Genomic DNA, 16,805 nt, shown 5'->3' with positions numbered 1-16,805 from the left:
TATAAATTTATTTTTCCATTTGTAATGGCTATTAAAATCATTTGCATGAGATGTATACTTTCAAGTTTCTACATGCTTATGTATATATGTATGTATATGAACGCCAAACTAGTTTTACTTAAGATATAGTTATCGTGATGTAGTAGTAAGTTTTACGCTGCTTTCCTTAATTATAAAAATCTTATGATTGACAGAATTACCTATACAGTTTTTCATGTTTAAATCCGAAAGGGTATAGATAAAAGTATGAACAGCTATGGGTAAACAAAATTTATAATTAATTTTCATTTGTATGTTTTTAAAAATCGGGAATTATGATGTAAAATAATTTTTGATCTTTTTTGTATACACACATGCATACATTAAATTGAACACAATATAATAATCATAATAAAAGATATCCATATATGTATGTACATAGTATGTAAGGACGTGAGGTGTGAAATAGTATTATTTAATATTGAAATGTATTTGGATAATAGTAAACAATTATTAGTGTTAGATAGTAATCATTTTCTTGTTGATTCCAATTAAATTAAAATTTAATTTAATTAAGAATTTTTACTTACATTATTAATTATAGTGTACAATATGCTATTACGAAAACATATTTTATCTGTAAGATTACAAAAATAATATAGAAATTTCAAAATTACATTATTATACGTTCAATCCAATCTTTGAGTTCAATTGTTAACGAAATAGAAATATCAATCATTCACAATATAAATAAACAAAATAAATATTTACTTAATAAATGAGAAAATTTTTTCAAAAAAAAACAAAAAAAACGCTTTCTTTAAGCACACATACATATATGTACGTAATTGTTTATTGAAATTTGTGAAGTCATTATATATTGAAATTTTACATTCCATTTAGAATGCTCATTGGTATATAATGAGAAGTTATGCATTTTTATAGTACAAATTGAATTATTAGTAAAGGACCGGTAAGCATTACTCCTGCAAATACGGCTGGAGTTTAAAAATTTTAATAATTTATAAAGTTTTAATATTGCCTTCAAATTTAGAAGCAGCATTAAATTTTAAAAGTAAATTTAAGAAATGAAATTCGAAAATGAGACTGACCGCTTTTGGGAGGGGGCGGCTTGTATTTAACTTATTTTTTATAAAAATTTGACTATTTATTTAATTTAGAAACTAATGGTTATACTAAGTAAATTCTTATTTAATCCTCATAAGAGCGTTCTTAGAAATTGTTCTCCAAAAATTTTTATTAAATATTTATTATTATTTAACTTTCAGCTAATCAAGATTACATCAAAAAAGAATACTATTATAGTTGTTTATTTTAACCACTTAATGCTAGGGTTTTTCTGTGAAATGAGGTAAAAAAAAAGCAGGTTTTTTTTGTTTTTATTATTAATATTGATAAAGTATAAATCATAACATAAAAAAATTAAAAATTGAACTTTGTGTGATAAGTCTTAAAACAAGGTGTTAAACATAAACCCACGTTGCAGTCAGGGCAATAATACCGACTTTCATGCCGAATTTTCTTCCCCATCTCATTCTGTTTACTACAGCAGGCGACACATCTTTTTGTTAGAGCCGATTTTTTTTCAGTACTTGGAATTGGTTCCAAGAAGTGCCGTTCTGTCAATCTTAATGGATTGCTCTTACTAAATAAAGGACACGTCTGATTGTGTTTATTTATGTTTGCTTTGTGATACGCATGCGGGTACATCCCAGTAGCGTACGCACTAAATTCGCATGAGCATACAATAAATATACACTAAGCTCTATGAAATATAAACTTGCGAGGAGATATCGCTCCAGATAAAACTATAAATATAATATTTATAAGTGGCGAGAGGTACTCGGGGTAGCGCAAATCGGAACACATTTGATGCGCGAGAGGGTCTCGTTCGAGATGCTTAAGTGGTGTCAAAATAATTTTTAAGAATTTAAAATGATGACTTTTTTCTAAAAAAAATTCAATATGCCTAGAATGATCTCAAAACATTATTCAATTAAAATACTTAATAAATATTTCATTATTTCTCGTTAATACTCGCGTGTATTCAATATGATTTTCTTTAACTATGGACTGAGCAAAAATATCGGAATTTCTTTAACACCCACATTTTTAAAATAATTTTTTTTTTTAAATTTAAATTAAATACAATTTCAATATTGTTTCGATTAAATTTTCTTTAAATATTGATCAATATAGCTCACATAATTTTAGTTAAAAAAAAAATATAAATAAATAAAAATAAATTTAATTTTTACATAGAAAAAATTGAGGCAAAAGCAAAATGTACTAAAAAATGAACTTAATAGAAATACTTATATAATTAATTTATATATATATATATATATATATATATATACTCATATATATATAATAATCTACATGTATGTATAGGTATATATAAAATATAAGAATAAAATTCTTGTTCTTTAGCGTTTTTTCTATTTATGGTAAAAGAATGACGAGAGCAAGTTCTTGTTTTTATATTTACTTAATTTTATTTTTTTATATAAAATTTCTTCATACTTTATATATTCGTATGTATGTACATATATATAGTTACTATAAATTTAATTTTTGTTTTTTTAGTTAATTTATGTTGATTTTATTGTTACATTACCATTTATTTCTTGCTTAGTCAATTTATATATGTTTATGTACCTAATTTATGAATCAGTGATCTTAATTTAATATATGTATCCTATAATATGTGATATGATAGAGCACATATTTATATAGATGTATATATATATAATAAACAACGTATTGCACAAACTATAAGTTTTGAATGCTCCCATTTATTGTTTATTCGTGCTCTATAGAAACCCCTTTTATGAATGATTATTTTTTTTTAATATGGTAATGGTCTGGAAAAGGTTTGTAAAATTATGGACCTGGGAATTTATTTTGACTCTAAATTATCGTTTTTTGAGCCACTATAATTACATATATATTAAGGCAAACTTCTTGTTAATTGTCATCTTGAAATCTTCTTACTCTTGCCTTGTTCACCCACATGTTGAATACGTATCTGGTTTCCAAATTTGTAACGTTCTTATAATTTTTCCACCCTTATGAATGTAAGCTATAATTACTAAGGTTCATTGATATGTTTACTTGGGCGAAAATACGAAATATCGCGGATGTTATGCGTTTATTTTACAAATTTTGAAATCGGGGTTAATATAATGGTATTATAGATGTTGTAAACTACACTATTTTTGACTGAGCGGATATATGAACGGGAATTTTTTTTAATATTTTTTTAATATTATTCTTTATTTCAAATTGTGTTTATTTAAAATTCGCATTTTTCTTATATTCATTGACCTATAAGTACATACATGAATTTTATTTTTTCAACTATACATTTTATTATGCATGCATGATGGATGTTATTCATTAAAGATCAGATAAAAATATTACATATCATTGTTGTCATTTTTGTCATTCATATGAATTCTGTCATTATATTGACATTTTTAAATGATCAATCGAAAAGTCATAGACCTGCTTACAATATATAATTATACAAAAATAAATAAGAATTATTGCATATAACGTATATTTAGAGTTTTCTGTCAGAACATGATATCTACATGATTTTATTTTACTAAAATGTTATTAAAATTTTATTAAATAGAAAATTTAGTGAAGATAGTTTTCTCTTATATGAAAATAACTAACATAAACAATTGAAAATGAAATAGAGAAGTAAATATGTCCAGGTGTTTCATTTTCAACTTGAAATGAAACGGTAAAGAAACTAGAATACATTTTCGTTTCAAAAGTGTATAACATGACATTTGTGTCTATATTCTAATGCCTTGTTAGATATTTTTATGATTTCGAGAAGTTAATAACCAATTGATCAGAACCTCTCAGAAAAATTTTTTGTACAGTTAATTAGTTTTGATGTTTTTCAAAGACTCTTGCATCAGAAAGGGCTTAAAATTTTAATTAACACTGCATTCATATTTTTTTTGTCAAAAATTTAGTTATCAGATTCTAGGAGAAACCCCTGGGTATGTATATACATATGTATTTATGTGTAGGAAAGCTATTTATTTTTAAAATCAATAATAAAATAAAACTTGAACTTCAGTGTACACCTAATTTTTTTATAAGTAAATTATTAACTTCCCCGATACAAATATTTAATTATAATTAATACATAAATTAAATATTACCTAAACTTTTGAAATTTAATCATGTCTAATTCTTTAATATGCCTAAAATAAAATTAATAGTGAACACATTATATAGTTGAAAAGTTATAATTATCGAGAACCTTGCATGTTCAACATTTATTTTTTATTAAGAAATCAAAATAAATTACATTATGTCATTAGTGTCATTACATTACAATTTGATGGGTGTCAACTGTAATTCTGCATGTTTAAGTTGAAGTACTTTAATTAACTCAAAAGAAATAAAATATTTAATATATATATAGGCAGTTTGATACTTTTTTTAAAAGTAATTAAAATTTATACGGTTGATATGAAAGAAAAGTGTAGGAGGTGAACTAATATTTAACATTTACTTATATGTATGTATTTTTTTTATTATACCCTACGTTTTCGTGAAGGTAACTTTGGTATTCAATTTGTAACTATCTGAAGGAGTCGATTTCAGTATGGACATGTATATATATTTTTGCTCAGCATAAAATTTTGCGTTGATTTAAACATTTCCATCCCGTTTGTTCAATTGCCCGATAACTTAAAAACAAATAATTAGCAAACAGCACCAACAAAATTCACAAATTGCTTCTTTTCTGCCAAGGACGCTGTTGTTGTTATTCGACTAATTCGGACAACGGGTTAGGATAATCGCAATACTACTTTTAAATATAATACGTATTAAATATTACAAAAACAAATTTTTATACTAAATTTATCAAGGTGTAAGGTATAGTTCAGTTGGTTTAGATCGATTGAAATCTTTTTACTTGTTCATTAATTTAATTTAAGTTTTCCAAGTACAAAATTATGTTTTAATTCAATAAAACTAATTTAAAATTTCAAATAATAAATATGTATATATATATAAAAGCATATATATAAAAATATTTAAATGTTCCAATTAAAAACTGTTAAAACGAGAAAAAAAATAGAGTTGACCTTGTCAACTCTGTGATACCCGTACGAATTGGTTATCCTATGTGCGAATTACTAATGTGCCATAACTAACTATGGGGCAGACTATGAATTTAAGTTGCCGTATTACCATATTAATTTATGCAAAATTTCAGTACTATGTGTTTTTCAAAATACTGGTTGTGCCAAACTACTATTAAAGTTGTATGGCAGCTACCAGAAAGAGCCAAGAAATTTTAGCGAATTTTATCAAGCACATCGGCCCTACTAATATATTATTCACTTGTGTGAAATCTCAATATCACAGCATTTATAGTTTCTGAGATATAGCCAAATAACTTTTGAAGTTGTATGGCAGGTACCAGAAGGAGCCAAGTAATTTCAACGACTTTTATGAAACACATTGGCCCTACTAATATATTCGTTTGTGTGAAATTTCAATACCATAGCTTTAATAGTTTCTGAAATATAGTCAAATAACTTTTGAAGTTGTATGGCAGGTACCAGAAGGAGCCAAGTAATTTCAATGACTTTTACCAGACACATCGGCCCTACTAATATATTCACTTGTGTGAAATCTCAATATCACAGCTTTTATAGTTTCTGAGATATAGCCAAATAACTTTTGAAGTTGTATGGCAGGTACCAGAAGGAGCCAAGTAATTTCAACGACTTTTATGGGGCATATTGGCCCTACTAATATATTCACTTGTGTGAAATCTCAATATCACAGCTTTTATAGTTTCTGAGATATAGCCAAATAAATTTTGAAGTTGTATGGCAGCTACCCGAACCCGTACCCCGATCATGTCCAATTTAAATAGGGTTCTGGCACTTATTACAATAAATCATTTGTGAAAATTTGGTGAACTTAGCTCAATTAGTTTTTGAGTTATCGTCCGGACGGACGGACGGACGGACGGACGGACGCACAGACAAAGCTAAATCAACTCAGAATTTGACGCTGATCAAAAACATACACTTGAGTCTATATCTAACACTGTTATTTCTTAGCGTTACAAACGGTAAGGCAAATTTAGTATACCCTTCGAACATACGTTCGTACGGGTATAAAAATACGTTATACGCATAATATTCATTAATGTTATACGCATAACATTATCGTCATATGCATAGGAACACATTGATGTTAAAATTTGGTATAATTTTAATTTATCGTTGTAAATTTTAAAAAATTTTTTTTTGGATTTTTGATAAATTTGGAATAAGCTTTAAATTATAACTCTTGAATAATTTATAATTCTCAAATTAAAATATTAAAATTTCTAATATATTCCAATTTATTAGTATTAACGCCGTATAAGAGGTAAAATAACAGACATACCTATACACCTAAATTAATTCAAATTCATAATAATATTTTTTCAATAACCAGTTTTTACACAATTTTGAAAATCAACTTAGTGAATTAGATGATTTAATATTGGAGAGAACACTATTGTAATACGTCGGAATCAGGTTGTCTACAGTATGAGATATGCACCAAATTTAAATTATTTCAAAATATGATTCTAACGCCAGCAGGACTGTCTCCATATAGTTATTAAAAATAAGTACCTCCGCAACATATAATTTCATATTACAGTTTTGAGTTAATCAGAGCACAGTATAACAAAAAAGCAGTATAAAGCAGTATAATAAAACAGACTTTGTTTTTTTGGGATTTGTAAATCCACAAATACATAGTCCATAAATTAGGCACAATAAAAACTGATTATTGTGCCTTCCGATATAATATTCCTCCTGTCATTGAGCTTTAATATCAAAAGTTTTATTGCATAAACTATAGATAAGAAAGAAATGGGTCTATATATAGTTAGCTATGTCAATTCAAATGGCAAGGTTAAAAAATTGAAACTACTTTATATAAAATATTTATTTTATAAAAGAAATTATATTTCAAATTTATAGTTTGATTTCCAAATTCAATCTAGGATTTGATTTGTTCATTTAAGTTTTATGTGATTATCAGCTATCAATATCAAAATTTATAATATACCCTGAACAATATATACGATATAATATTTCTAATAAATTTTAGAATTTTCTCTAACAAAAATTTATTGTCATTAAAATTTTCAAAAAATTTTGAAAAAAAAAGACCCCAATAATGATTTCACATCTTTCACTATTTCTCTTCTAACAATATAAATTAATAATAAATATGGTAAATATAATTTTTGATTGATTTCTAAAGATTTAGTGTGCAGATTTTTTTTTTATTTTTGCAAAACAAAATTTATTTTCAAATATCTTATATCTCTGCTTTGTCTCTGCAATATAATAATGCATTCATATTTTAATTTTTTTGCTTTTCATTCATTCGTATAATATGTACGAATGTATATCGAATGTTTTCACTTTAAAAACTAAAAATCTCTTAATCAAAATTATTTTGACATATTCATTCTCGTCTTATTACGATAAACCTTATTTAGACTGATGATTTATCGTAATGTTGCAGAAAATCATTAGACTTTTTTGAAAGCATGATTAAATTGAGAAAATTTGCTACTATACAGCTCTGCTTCGAATAGCTTTTCTCTCATGTTCTGAACTATAAACATTATTAAATATGAGTTATTTTGAAACTAAAAATATGACGATTCAAAATGTACAAGTGTACGTTTTACATAACTTAAAATTGTACACGAATCGCAAGGGTTCGACAATTTTAATTCAGCTCAATAGGAAATTGAAAATTTTATAAAATCTTGAACAGATTTTAATTAAGAATCAGAAAAGTATATTTATAAAGATTACCGATTTTTGATTTTATTAATTAGGAAACACTCTGCATTTTCATTCGAGATCTTTTGCATTATATTCTTTAAAATTTCTCTAAATTTACGATATTACTCAAAAGATTTTTAACTATAAAATAAAAATCCACTTTTCTTGCTTTTTTCTTTTCTAATATTTTCGCTGAAAGTAGAAAAAAAATTATGTCATACACTTTTATATAGATTAATTTATACAAATATATTTATATACATATTAATATTAATTTTTATCAAATTTACACTTGAAACTTGTTAAAGATCTTAAAAATTTGCTATCTATAAATATTATAATATATTTACGATATGCACGTATATCAATATATACATACATAAATAATATTTATACAATGAAAATAAAAAATAAATAAATAAATAATATAAGCCTTTTCTTGAGTCTTCACAAAAAAAACAAAAACTTTATTATTGATTTGTAAGAAAATTTGAACGGATATTAAATTTCCGCTGAATAATAAGAACCATATTTTAAAAACAAAAACATTATTTTGAAAAATCTACATATTATACATATATACATATGTACATATGTACCTGTTATATTATAAATCAATTATAGTAATAGATATTTGTTTGTAAGATCTTTGGAAGATTTATCTATTTTCTTTTGAACATCTTTAAAATATATGAAATTGTGTTAACTTTATATACCAATAAATTACAATAAGTATATTAATAAATTATTGTTTAAACCAGTTAGGCAAATGGAAATTATAATAAATTCAAGAAATGGTAAAAATTTTTAATAATTTTTGAATTTAATCATTTCTTTAGAATACTATTTCAATTTATAAGAATATAGAAAAAATATATATTGTGAATGAACATGTTTGAAGATTATTTAGATGGAAATTTTAAATATAAGTCATAAATTTTGCAATAATTTCACAAAACGAAACACAACTAACTTATGACATGTGTACATATATACTTGTTCATTCTACCTATCTGTAGGAAATCATTTTCATTCATAGTTTTAAAAGTATTTTATAGCAATTTTACAAAACAATCCCAAATATTAAACACAGTCTATTCAAAATATTATCCATAATTACATACAGTAGAACCGTTATATAATGAACATTCAAAAATTTTATAATTAGTTTAAGTTTGTATTGTATTAAGTTCATTGTAAAAGTCTAATTGTTGTTACCTGATTTCGTTGAAAAAGCTAGATAGCTAGACTTATTGTTGAATATTTTCTTAAAAATCATAATAATAAAAATCGTAATAAAAATTTAGTTGCCGAGACCTGACTTATCCCAAAAAGTTGATCAATTTATGAAATAAATAAAGTAAAGTTAGATAAAAAATTTTCATCGAAATCTATTTAACCGAAATTAAGATACAGATTTGGACAAATAAATTGATAGACCGTCAAATAAATAGAGAAACAACTCTCTGAAAATAGTTTATTTGCACTTCCCTACCATAGAGAAATGCATTTACGTCGAATACTTTACATGTGAACTTTGCTGCTTTCACACAACCTCGCTTATTGTATGCAATCCGGTGCCGGTAAAAAATTATTTATCTAAGTATCTCCAAAAATATTTTTGCTACAGCCTATTATCATATATTGGCAGAATCTGTGAATTCCCAGTGACCACAAAAAACACTTATAATCGGTCTATCTCTTCTAGTTTAGCCAGAAAACGTGTTTAAAGTTTTGCAAAACATTTTTTTAAGAAATAAGAAGATTTTTACAGAGATTTTGACAGAGCCGGAAATAATTAAAATGCCATTTAAAAAATATTATGATATCGTTCAATTATAGATTTAATATAAATTCTATAACGTAACTAATAAATTTAATCGAAAATACTTATCAAATCTAATTCTATAATATTAAGTGCTAACACTTTATTAATTTTTTTCCAAATTTATCAAGCTAATAACAAAAACGTTAATTCTGCTTGTAACATTCTGTATACTATATATGTACACCATATTTCATGGATTTGTATAGATGTATACATACATAGATAATTTAAGATCCTGTATTTGTGTTTTATAAAGCAGTTTTAAAAAAGTTCATTATAAAAATACAAATATTTTTTGTTTTGTGGTTTTTATAAGGTAAATTTATAAATGTAAACAAAAATGGAATGTAAATAAGTAAATATTATCATTTTCTCATAGACAATTTTGTATATTCGGCTATGTACGCCAGTGTAAGGTAAAAAACTTATCTGTTTTAATCAGCTGTTTAAAGCTTTTATCATTATCTAATTAAAAATATTTACGAAAGAAAAGCATTATACCAAAAATTTTTAAAGATAGCAGAGTTGAAAAAATGAAAATTTGAAATTTTTGGGCTTAGTGAACAGTAAATATATGTAAAAGTGAACAACACCTGTGACACTTTGATTAAATTAATAAAAATGTTATATAATAAAATTTTTTAATTTTTGAAAAGTTAGAAAGATAGGCCCGAAATTTCGAAAAATATCATATTAATTGACTCGATCTATAAAATATATGAATTATTGTAAGTCAATGTTGATTTAATATCGGATATTTCATATTAAATTTCTCTATATTCTATACAGTTCGCATAAATTTTAAGCTTACCTTCAATTTACTTTGATTTACATATATTTGCATAAACAATACTAGATGTGCAAAACACACCGAGAAAAGTTGCTATGAGAACATAATTATTCAGTTTAAAAGCTCTTGTTTCTTTTATTTTCATTCACATACATAGAAAATTACATTAAATAGTTTGCCGGTCTTTGGAATTTCATACGACACTTTATTCTATATGTTTTGCCACCTACATATATATTGGACATTTAAATAACGGCTTTTTAACAAAATATCTAGAGTTCTTTCTAATCTTAATTAAATATTTTGAAAATTGTATCGATTGCAAACAACAATTTAAAATTGAAATTTTATTCGAGAACATTCAAATTATAATACTAGAATACAACCCTGTTTTATTCATGTTATCTCTGGAGAAAGAAAAAAAAAAGTAAACATGCATAATAGTTAACAGATATTAGATTACGTGGAATCAAAATACAAAACAAAAAAAACAAAAACTCAGATAACAAGAGCGAAAATGCTTTCGTGGCTCATTTAATGAAAACAGTTGATTTTTAACTTTGCTCAATAACAAACCTATTGTTACAAAAAATAGTTATAGAAAATAAAAGTTAGTTGCGATAAAGAGAACATGGAAGAGGGAAATAGTGTAGAATTAAACAAAGATTTCGATAAAAATGTAGATGTAATCAATGAGAGTGTTGCTAGCAAAAATCCTATTCAAGAGCATGTTGAAGAAAATATAAAAAATGATTATAGTTTGGAAAAAATTGAATTTGAACAAAATATTGAAAATGAAAATGAGCTTAAAGAAATGGAAGAAAAAAATAAAAAACTTAAGGAAGATGTAAACACTATTTCAGAAATAATTAAAATTTACCAGGTCAAACGAAATATACATATACATATATTTTAATTTTAAATATTATAAAAATAATATTAATTAAAATTCAATTTAATGATTTCTTACAGATAACAAATGGTACAACATCTCATGCTACATACTATAGTCCAATACCAACTGGTTTTCCTGGTCCTGGTGGTGGACCACATTATCATCCAATACAAAGTGGTCATTTACAACCACAACAAATGTCACATTCCCCATCTCCACCAAATAATTATCATAATAAAGATGATCGAACTCAACGACAACATGCTAAATTATTAAGGAAATTAAATAATCGGGAAATGAGTAAGATTTTAAAATTTTTTATTAACCATATACTAATTGTGTATTTGATATAAAAATTCAAAATAAATTTAGATTCTGCCATGTCTACACCTGCTCATTCTCCATCGCCGAGAAAAGAGTTAAATGGACGAAGAATATCCAGAAATGGGGCATCTTCTGTTGGTACTTCAGAAGATGGAGAAGAGTCTTCCAGTGTGCCTGATGATGAAGATGATTGCCAGACAATCATTGAACAATTATCTGCTGTACAAAAACCTGAAGTAATATATTTCTATATATATCTTAATAAAATTAAAATGAAAATTTGAAAAATATTTAAATAGGTTACTGATATAACTTCGAGATCAGCAATGTTGAGATGGGAAGCTCCACCTTTATCAGATGCAATATTGAATAGTCGAGATTTACGATATGATGTTTTGTTAAGTGATCGCGGCAAAGAAGGAAAATATAAATTAATATTTAAAGGAGAATCTTATGTATGCATGATTCAAGACTTAAGACCTGGTCAAGAATATCACTGTAGACTTCAGGTAATAAACTTTTCTTCCTTTTTTTCAAAATTTTGATAATTATTTATAAATTGTTTTTATTGTAAAGGTTCATTACGAAAAACTTCAAGGAACAGTATCAGAACCAGCCGCTTTTACAACACCACCGTGTGAACCTGATCAACCATTACCACCAAAATTAATAGCACGAACAAAAAATTCCCTTCAATTACGTTGGCTGGCACCATGTGAAAATGGTTCACATATAGCCCAATATATATTAGAAGCAGATGATTGCAAAGGTAAAGGTTTCATGGAAGTAGTTAGAACAAAGGGTAAACAATATACTTTAACGAAATTGCAACCATCAACTTTATACAATTTCCGTTTATCGGCCGTGAATGAATGCGGCCCGTCAATGTATTCTGATGTGATAGCATTTAGTACATCTGTAAATTTACCGTCAACGCCAAAACCACCACAACTTTTAGCATCTAATTCCAATTATTTACGATTAGCATGGGAACATCGACAAACAGATGAAACATTCTGCTTACAAATGAATGATCATAGTTCAGGTCACGGCTATTTAACAGCATATAATGGTCCAGATACAATATATGAATGTTCAAATTTAAAACGTGCCACTGTTTACCATTTTAAATTAAGGGCAGAAAATGAAGCTGGTTCATCGCCGTGGTCAAATGAAATTGCATATAAAACCCAACCGGACAGACCGGGTAGACCTTCAAAGCCACAAGTAAAAGGCAAAATACATGGTAATTATTTTAAAGCGAAATGGGATCCACCAAATGATCGTGGCGGGGCTGATATTAGAAAATACTTTTTGGAAATAAGTTCAGGTAAACTTGCTATAAAGCTCCAAATTTTTAATTATTTCTTTTTAATCATTTTATTTTTCAAATCATAGGAGCAAAATTCCAACAAATTTATAACGGCAGTGAACCTGAAGCTATATGTGATCGTTTATCACCTGGCACAACTTACCAAATAAGAGTATGTTGTGAAGGTCCTGGTGGTGTTAGTAATTATTCAGATGTCTGCACCGTCACAACTGAAGCTATACAACCAGGCGCACCAGATCCGCCATATTGTGACAATGTACCAGGGCCATTTGCAGCTGTGTTAAGATGGAATCCACCAGATTATAATGGTGGTGCTCCAATACTTGAATATGAAATTAAGCTAACTGGATTGCCAAATTTTTGTGATGAAATTATATACCGTGGCAAAGATATGTATTGTATTTGTACTGACTTACGTCCAGGAGAATCATATGAAGCTAATGTACGTGCCGTTAATCGCATTGGTGCTGGTTCATGGTCTGGACCATTAAAGTTCAAATCTGGTGCTGCACCACCGAATCAACCAGATGCACCAGAAATATCTGTTCGTTCACCAACACACTTATCATTAACATGGAAAGAACCAGCATCAAATGGAGCACCAATAATTGAATATCGCTTAGAAAGTTCATTAACAGAAGATACAAAAAATAATTCATTTACTGCATGTTATCAAGGTTTGCAAACAACAGCGGATATTAGAAATTTAGTACCATACACACTATATTATTTTCGTTTAAATGCTGCCAATTTAGCTGGTCAATCATTATATTCACAAATAGTATCACAACAAACACCAGCAGCAGTACCAACTGCACCAGAAATTACCAAGTCTGAAATAACTGCTACTGAAGTAACATTAACATGGTCTGAAGCTGAATCAAACGGTTCAGAAATTTTATATTATCAAATTGAATATGTCATTGTCAATAGTAGTAGTATTAATAGTAATAATAATAATAATAATAATAATAACAGTAATAGTAGTAACAATAACTCTTCATCAAATAATATTAATAACAATAATAATAATTTAATAAAAAATGGTGGTAACTCAAATGATAATTCTACAGAACGTTTCATTAGCACCGAAATTAATTGCACAGAATTTACCATAGAAAATTTATTACCGGAAACTACTTATAAATTCAAAATCCAGGCTGTGAATGATATTGGAATTGGGCAATGGTCGGCACCACTAAAATTAACAACATTACCACCACCACCCGAACCACCAAAATTAGAATGTACTGGAGTTGGGCATAATTTTATTAAATTGAAATGGGGTGAAGGTAGAAATTTGGATTTTATTAACTATTATGTTGAAATGTATAATAATAGATTGAAAGATTTTCAAATTGTATATAATGGCACAACATTAATGTGTAAAGTTAATAAATTACAAGAACAAACTGCGTATACATTTAGGATATGTGCCGAAACTGATCGTGCTGGCACTGGTGATTATTCTGAAGAATATGTATTTAAAACATCAGCAACTTTACCAAATGGTATTAAAGCACCACGCATTGCAGCCGACACAATGCCAAATGATATAAGAACAGCTATAGCAACATCTTCAACTACAAATATTTTAGGTGGAGCTGGTGGTAATACTACAATTGGAATTTTCCATCCATTAACAATTGAATGGCAACATAGTAAAAATTCTTTTGTTGATCCAGTTGAATATATATTGCAGTGCTCAACGACCGGAAAAGAAAATGATTATGTAGAAGTAAGAATTGTATATATTTTTTAATTTAAATATAATCAAGCATATTTATTTTTGTTTTTTTTTTTTTAACATTTTAGATTCATCGTGGTCCTGACACTAGATATACAATTGATTATTTAGATCCTGGCTCAGTTTACTTATTTCGTGTAGCTCCAGTTCGTGTTACACCAAATGGTGATATACAAGGTTCATTTACCTATCCATTACGTTATCAAGTGCCACACAAATTAACTCAAGATCAATTAGATTCAATACATCATCATCATCACCATCATCATAATCAGCAACAACAACATCATAATACAAATTTAATAAATCGTGCAGCATCTACTAGTATATTAAGTGGAACTAATAATACAGAATTAAATCGTTATGGTGCTTACAATTATAATTCAAATCAACAACATAATATTAATGGACATAAATCAAATAGTAGTAGTGGTGGTATATTAAGCGGTTTTCTAAGTAGTGTTAGCAACAGTGTTGTTGGCGGTAGTAGCAATAGTTCTGGCAGTGGAACTAATAACAATAATAATATGAATATTGGTAATAATGGTAATAATGCAATTTTAGCAAATGATGGTAATTTATTATTACATAATAACAGTAATAATAATAATAATATGCTAATGAGTGGTAATAATAATGGTGGTACAAATTCTGATTTAATTAATAATGATGAATTATTTGGTATAAATATATTTGGTGCTATTAGACGTTTTATAAATAAATGTTATACATTATATACAAATCCTAAACATTTTTCAGATACACAACAAGCTATTTTTTGGATGTTTTCATTTTTATTAATTACATTTATATTTGCTTATTTGCTTCGTATGTTCATGAGATAAAATTAAATTATGTAATAAAAGAAATAATGAAATTTATATAATATATTTAAAAAAAAAAAAAAAACAAATCAAAATAAAAAGAAAAAAATTTAAAAAAATATATAAATATATAAATATATATATATATAAATAAAACGAATAATATATACATGTTATTATTAATATGTTATAAAAAATGGAAAAAAGATATATATATATATAAAATGTAATAAAATTCATATTAAATATAAATAATTCATATAAATATTTACTATATTCAGGTTAGAATTTTAAATATTAAAAAACAAAAAAAAAAAAAAAATAAAAATCAAATTTTTCTCTCTTATTTTTGTTAATTATTCAAATATATATATTTATATATATATATATATATATATATATATATCTATATATATATTTAATTTACATTTATGTATTTTAATTTTTTATTGTATAGTTTTTTTTTATTTAATATTTTTTGTATACATACCATTTGTTTTTTTAAACATTACGGAATAAAATTTAATTCTTTTTTTTTTTTTGTTATTATATTTCATATAAATTCAAATAATTATGCAATTGTATTAATTTTAATCACAAAATATAAAAATTACAAAAAAAACGAAATATTATTGTAAAACATTTATATACAAAAAATTGAAAAGTATATTTTGTTTTTTTTTCAACAAAGAAAAAAATTTGTAGAAAACTATATTTTTAAAAAATAATTTAGAAATTTAAGATCAATATACATTTATATACATACATAATGTTATATTACAAATATAATTATATATGTATACTATAAAAACAAAACTTAATAGATATTTTTATTTTTTATTTTTAACAATGATTTGTAAAATTATAATTAAAGAAATTACACATCGCGACTTTTCAAATGAAAAACAAAAAAATAAAAAAAAACAACTTTAACACAAAATAAAATAATAATATTTTTGGAAAATTTTAGTTTGTAATCTGTCAATATACAATATTATAATATAATAATATAAAATAAATATATTTACTTTTCATTGTTGTGACTAAATATAATTGATTTTCCTTATGTTTTTCTTTTTTTTTGTTATTTTGCTTTAATTTTAAATTATAAGGGGTATAGGTAAATAAATCGATTTTATACTGAATAAAAATAGAAGAAAAAATACAAAAAAAAAAAAATAAATAAATAATATACTTAAATAATTAAT

General features: G+C 25.7%; 1 protein-coding gene across 2 annotated transcripts in view; it reads left to right on the top strand.

Moving 5' to 3' along the window:
• LOC129608237 (fibronectin type-III domain-containing protein 3A) overlaps positions 1 to 15,639 on the top strand; it is a 101,616-nt gene extending 85,977 nt beyond the window's left edge. Inside the window, exons 1-7 of one of the 2 annotated variants that reach the window (XM_055519609.1) lie at positions 11,006 to 11,357; positions 11,447 to 11,669; positions 11,742 to 11,929; positions 11,993 to 12,202; positions 12,270 to 13,023; positions 13,092 to 14,764; positions 14,842 to 15,639. In XM_055519609.1, the coding sequence (XP_055375584.1) occupies positions 11,106 to 11,357; positions 11,447 to 11,669; positions 11,742 to 11,929; positions 11,993 to 12,202; positions 12,270 to 13,023; positions 13,092 to 14,764; positions 14,842 to 15,618 (4,077 nt within the window). In that variant the 5' untranslated portion in view covers positions 11,006 to 11,105 and the 3' untranslated portion in view covers positions 15,619 to 15,639. Of the gene's footprint in view, positions 1 to 11,005; positions 11,358 to 11,446; positions 11,670 to 11,741; positions 11,930 to 11,992; positions 12,203 to 12,269; positions 13,024 to 13,091; positions 14,765 to 14,841 lie in introns of those variants that run through there. The other variant, XM_055519610.1, reaches the window with a different exon arrangement.
• The last annotated feature ends 1,166 nt before the right edge of the window (positions 15,640 to 16,805 follow it).

Source organism: Condylostylus longicornis, unplaced genomic scaffold, assembly GCF_029603195.1.
Source record: "Condylostylus longicornis isolate FDR11 unplaced genomic scaffold, ASM2960319v2 ptg000031l, whole genome shotgun sequence".
Classification (NCBI taxonomy): domain Eukaryota; kingdom Metazoa; phylum Arthropoda; class Insecta; order Diptera; family Dolichopodidae; genus Condylostylus; species Condylostylus longicornis.
Note: the sequence above shows the minus strand (reverse complement) of the source record. Positions and strands in the feature narration are given on the sequence as shown.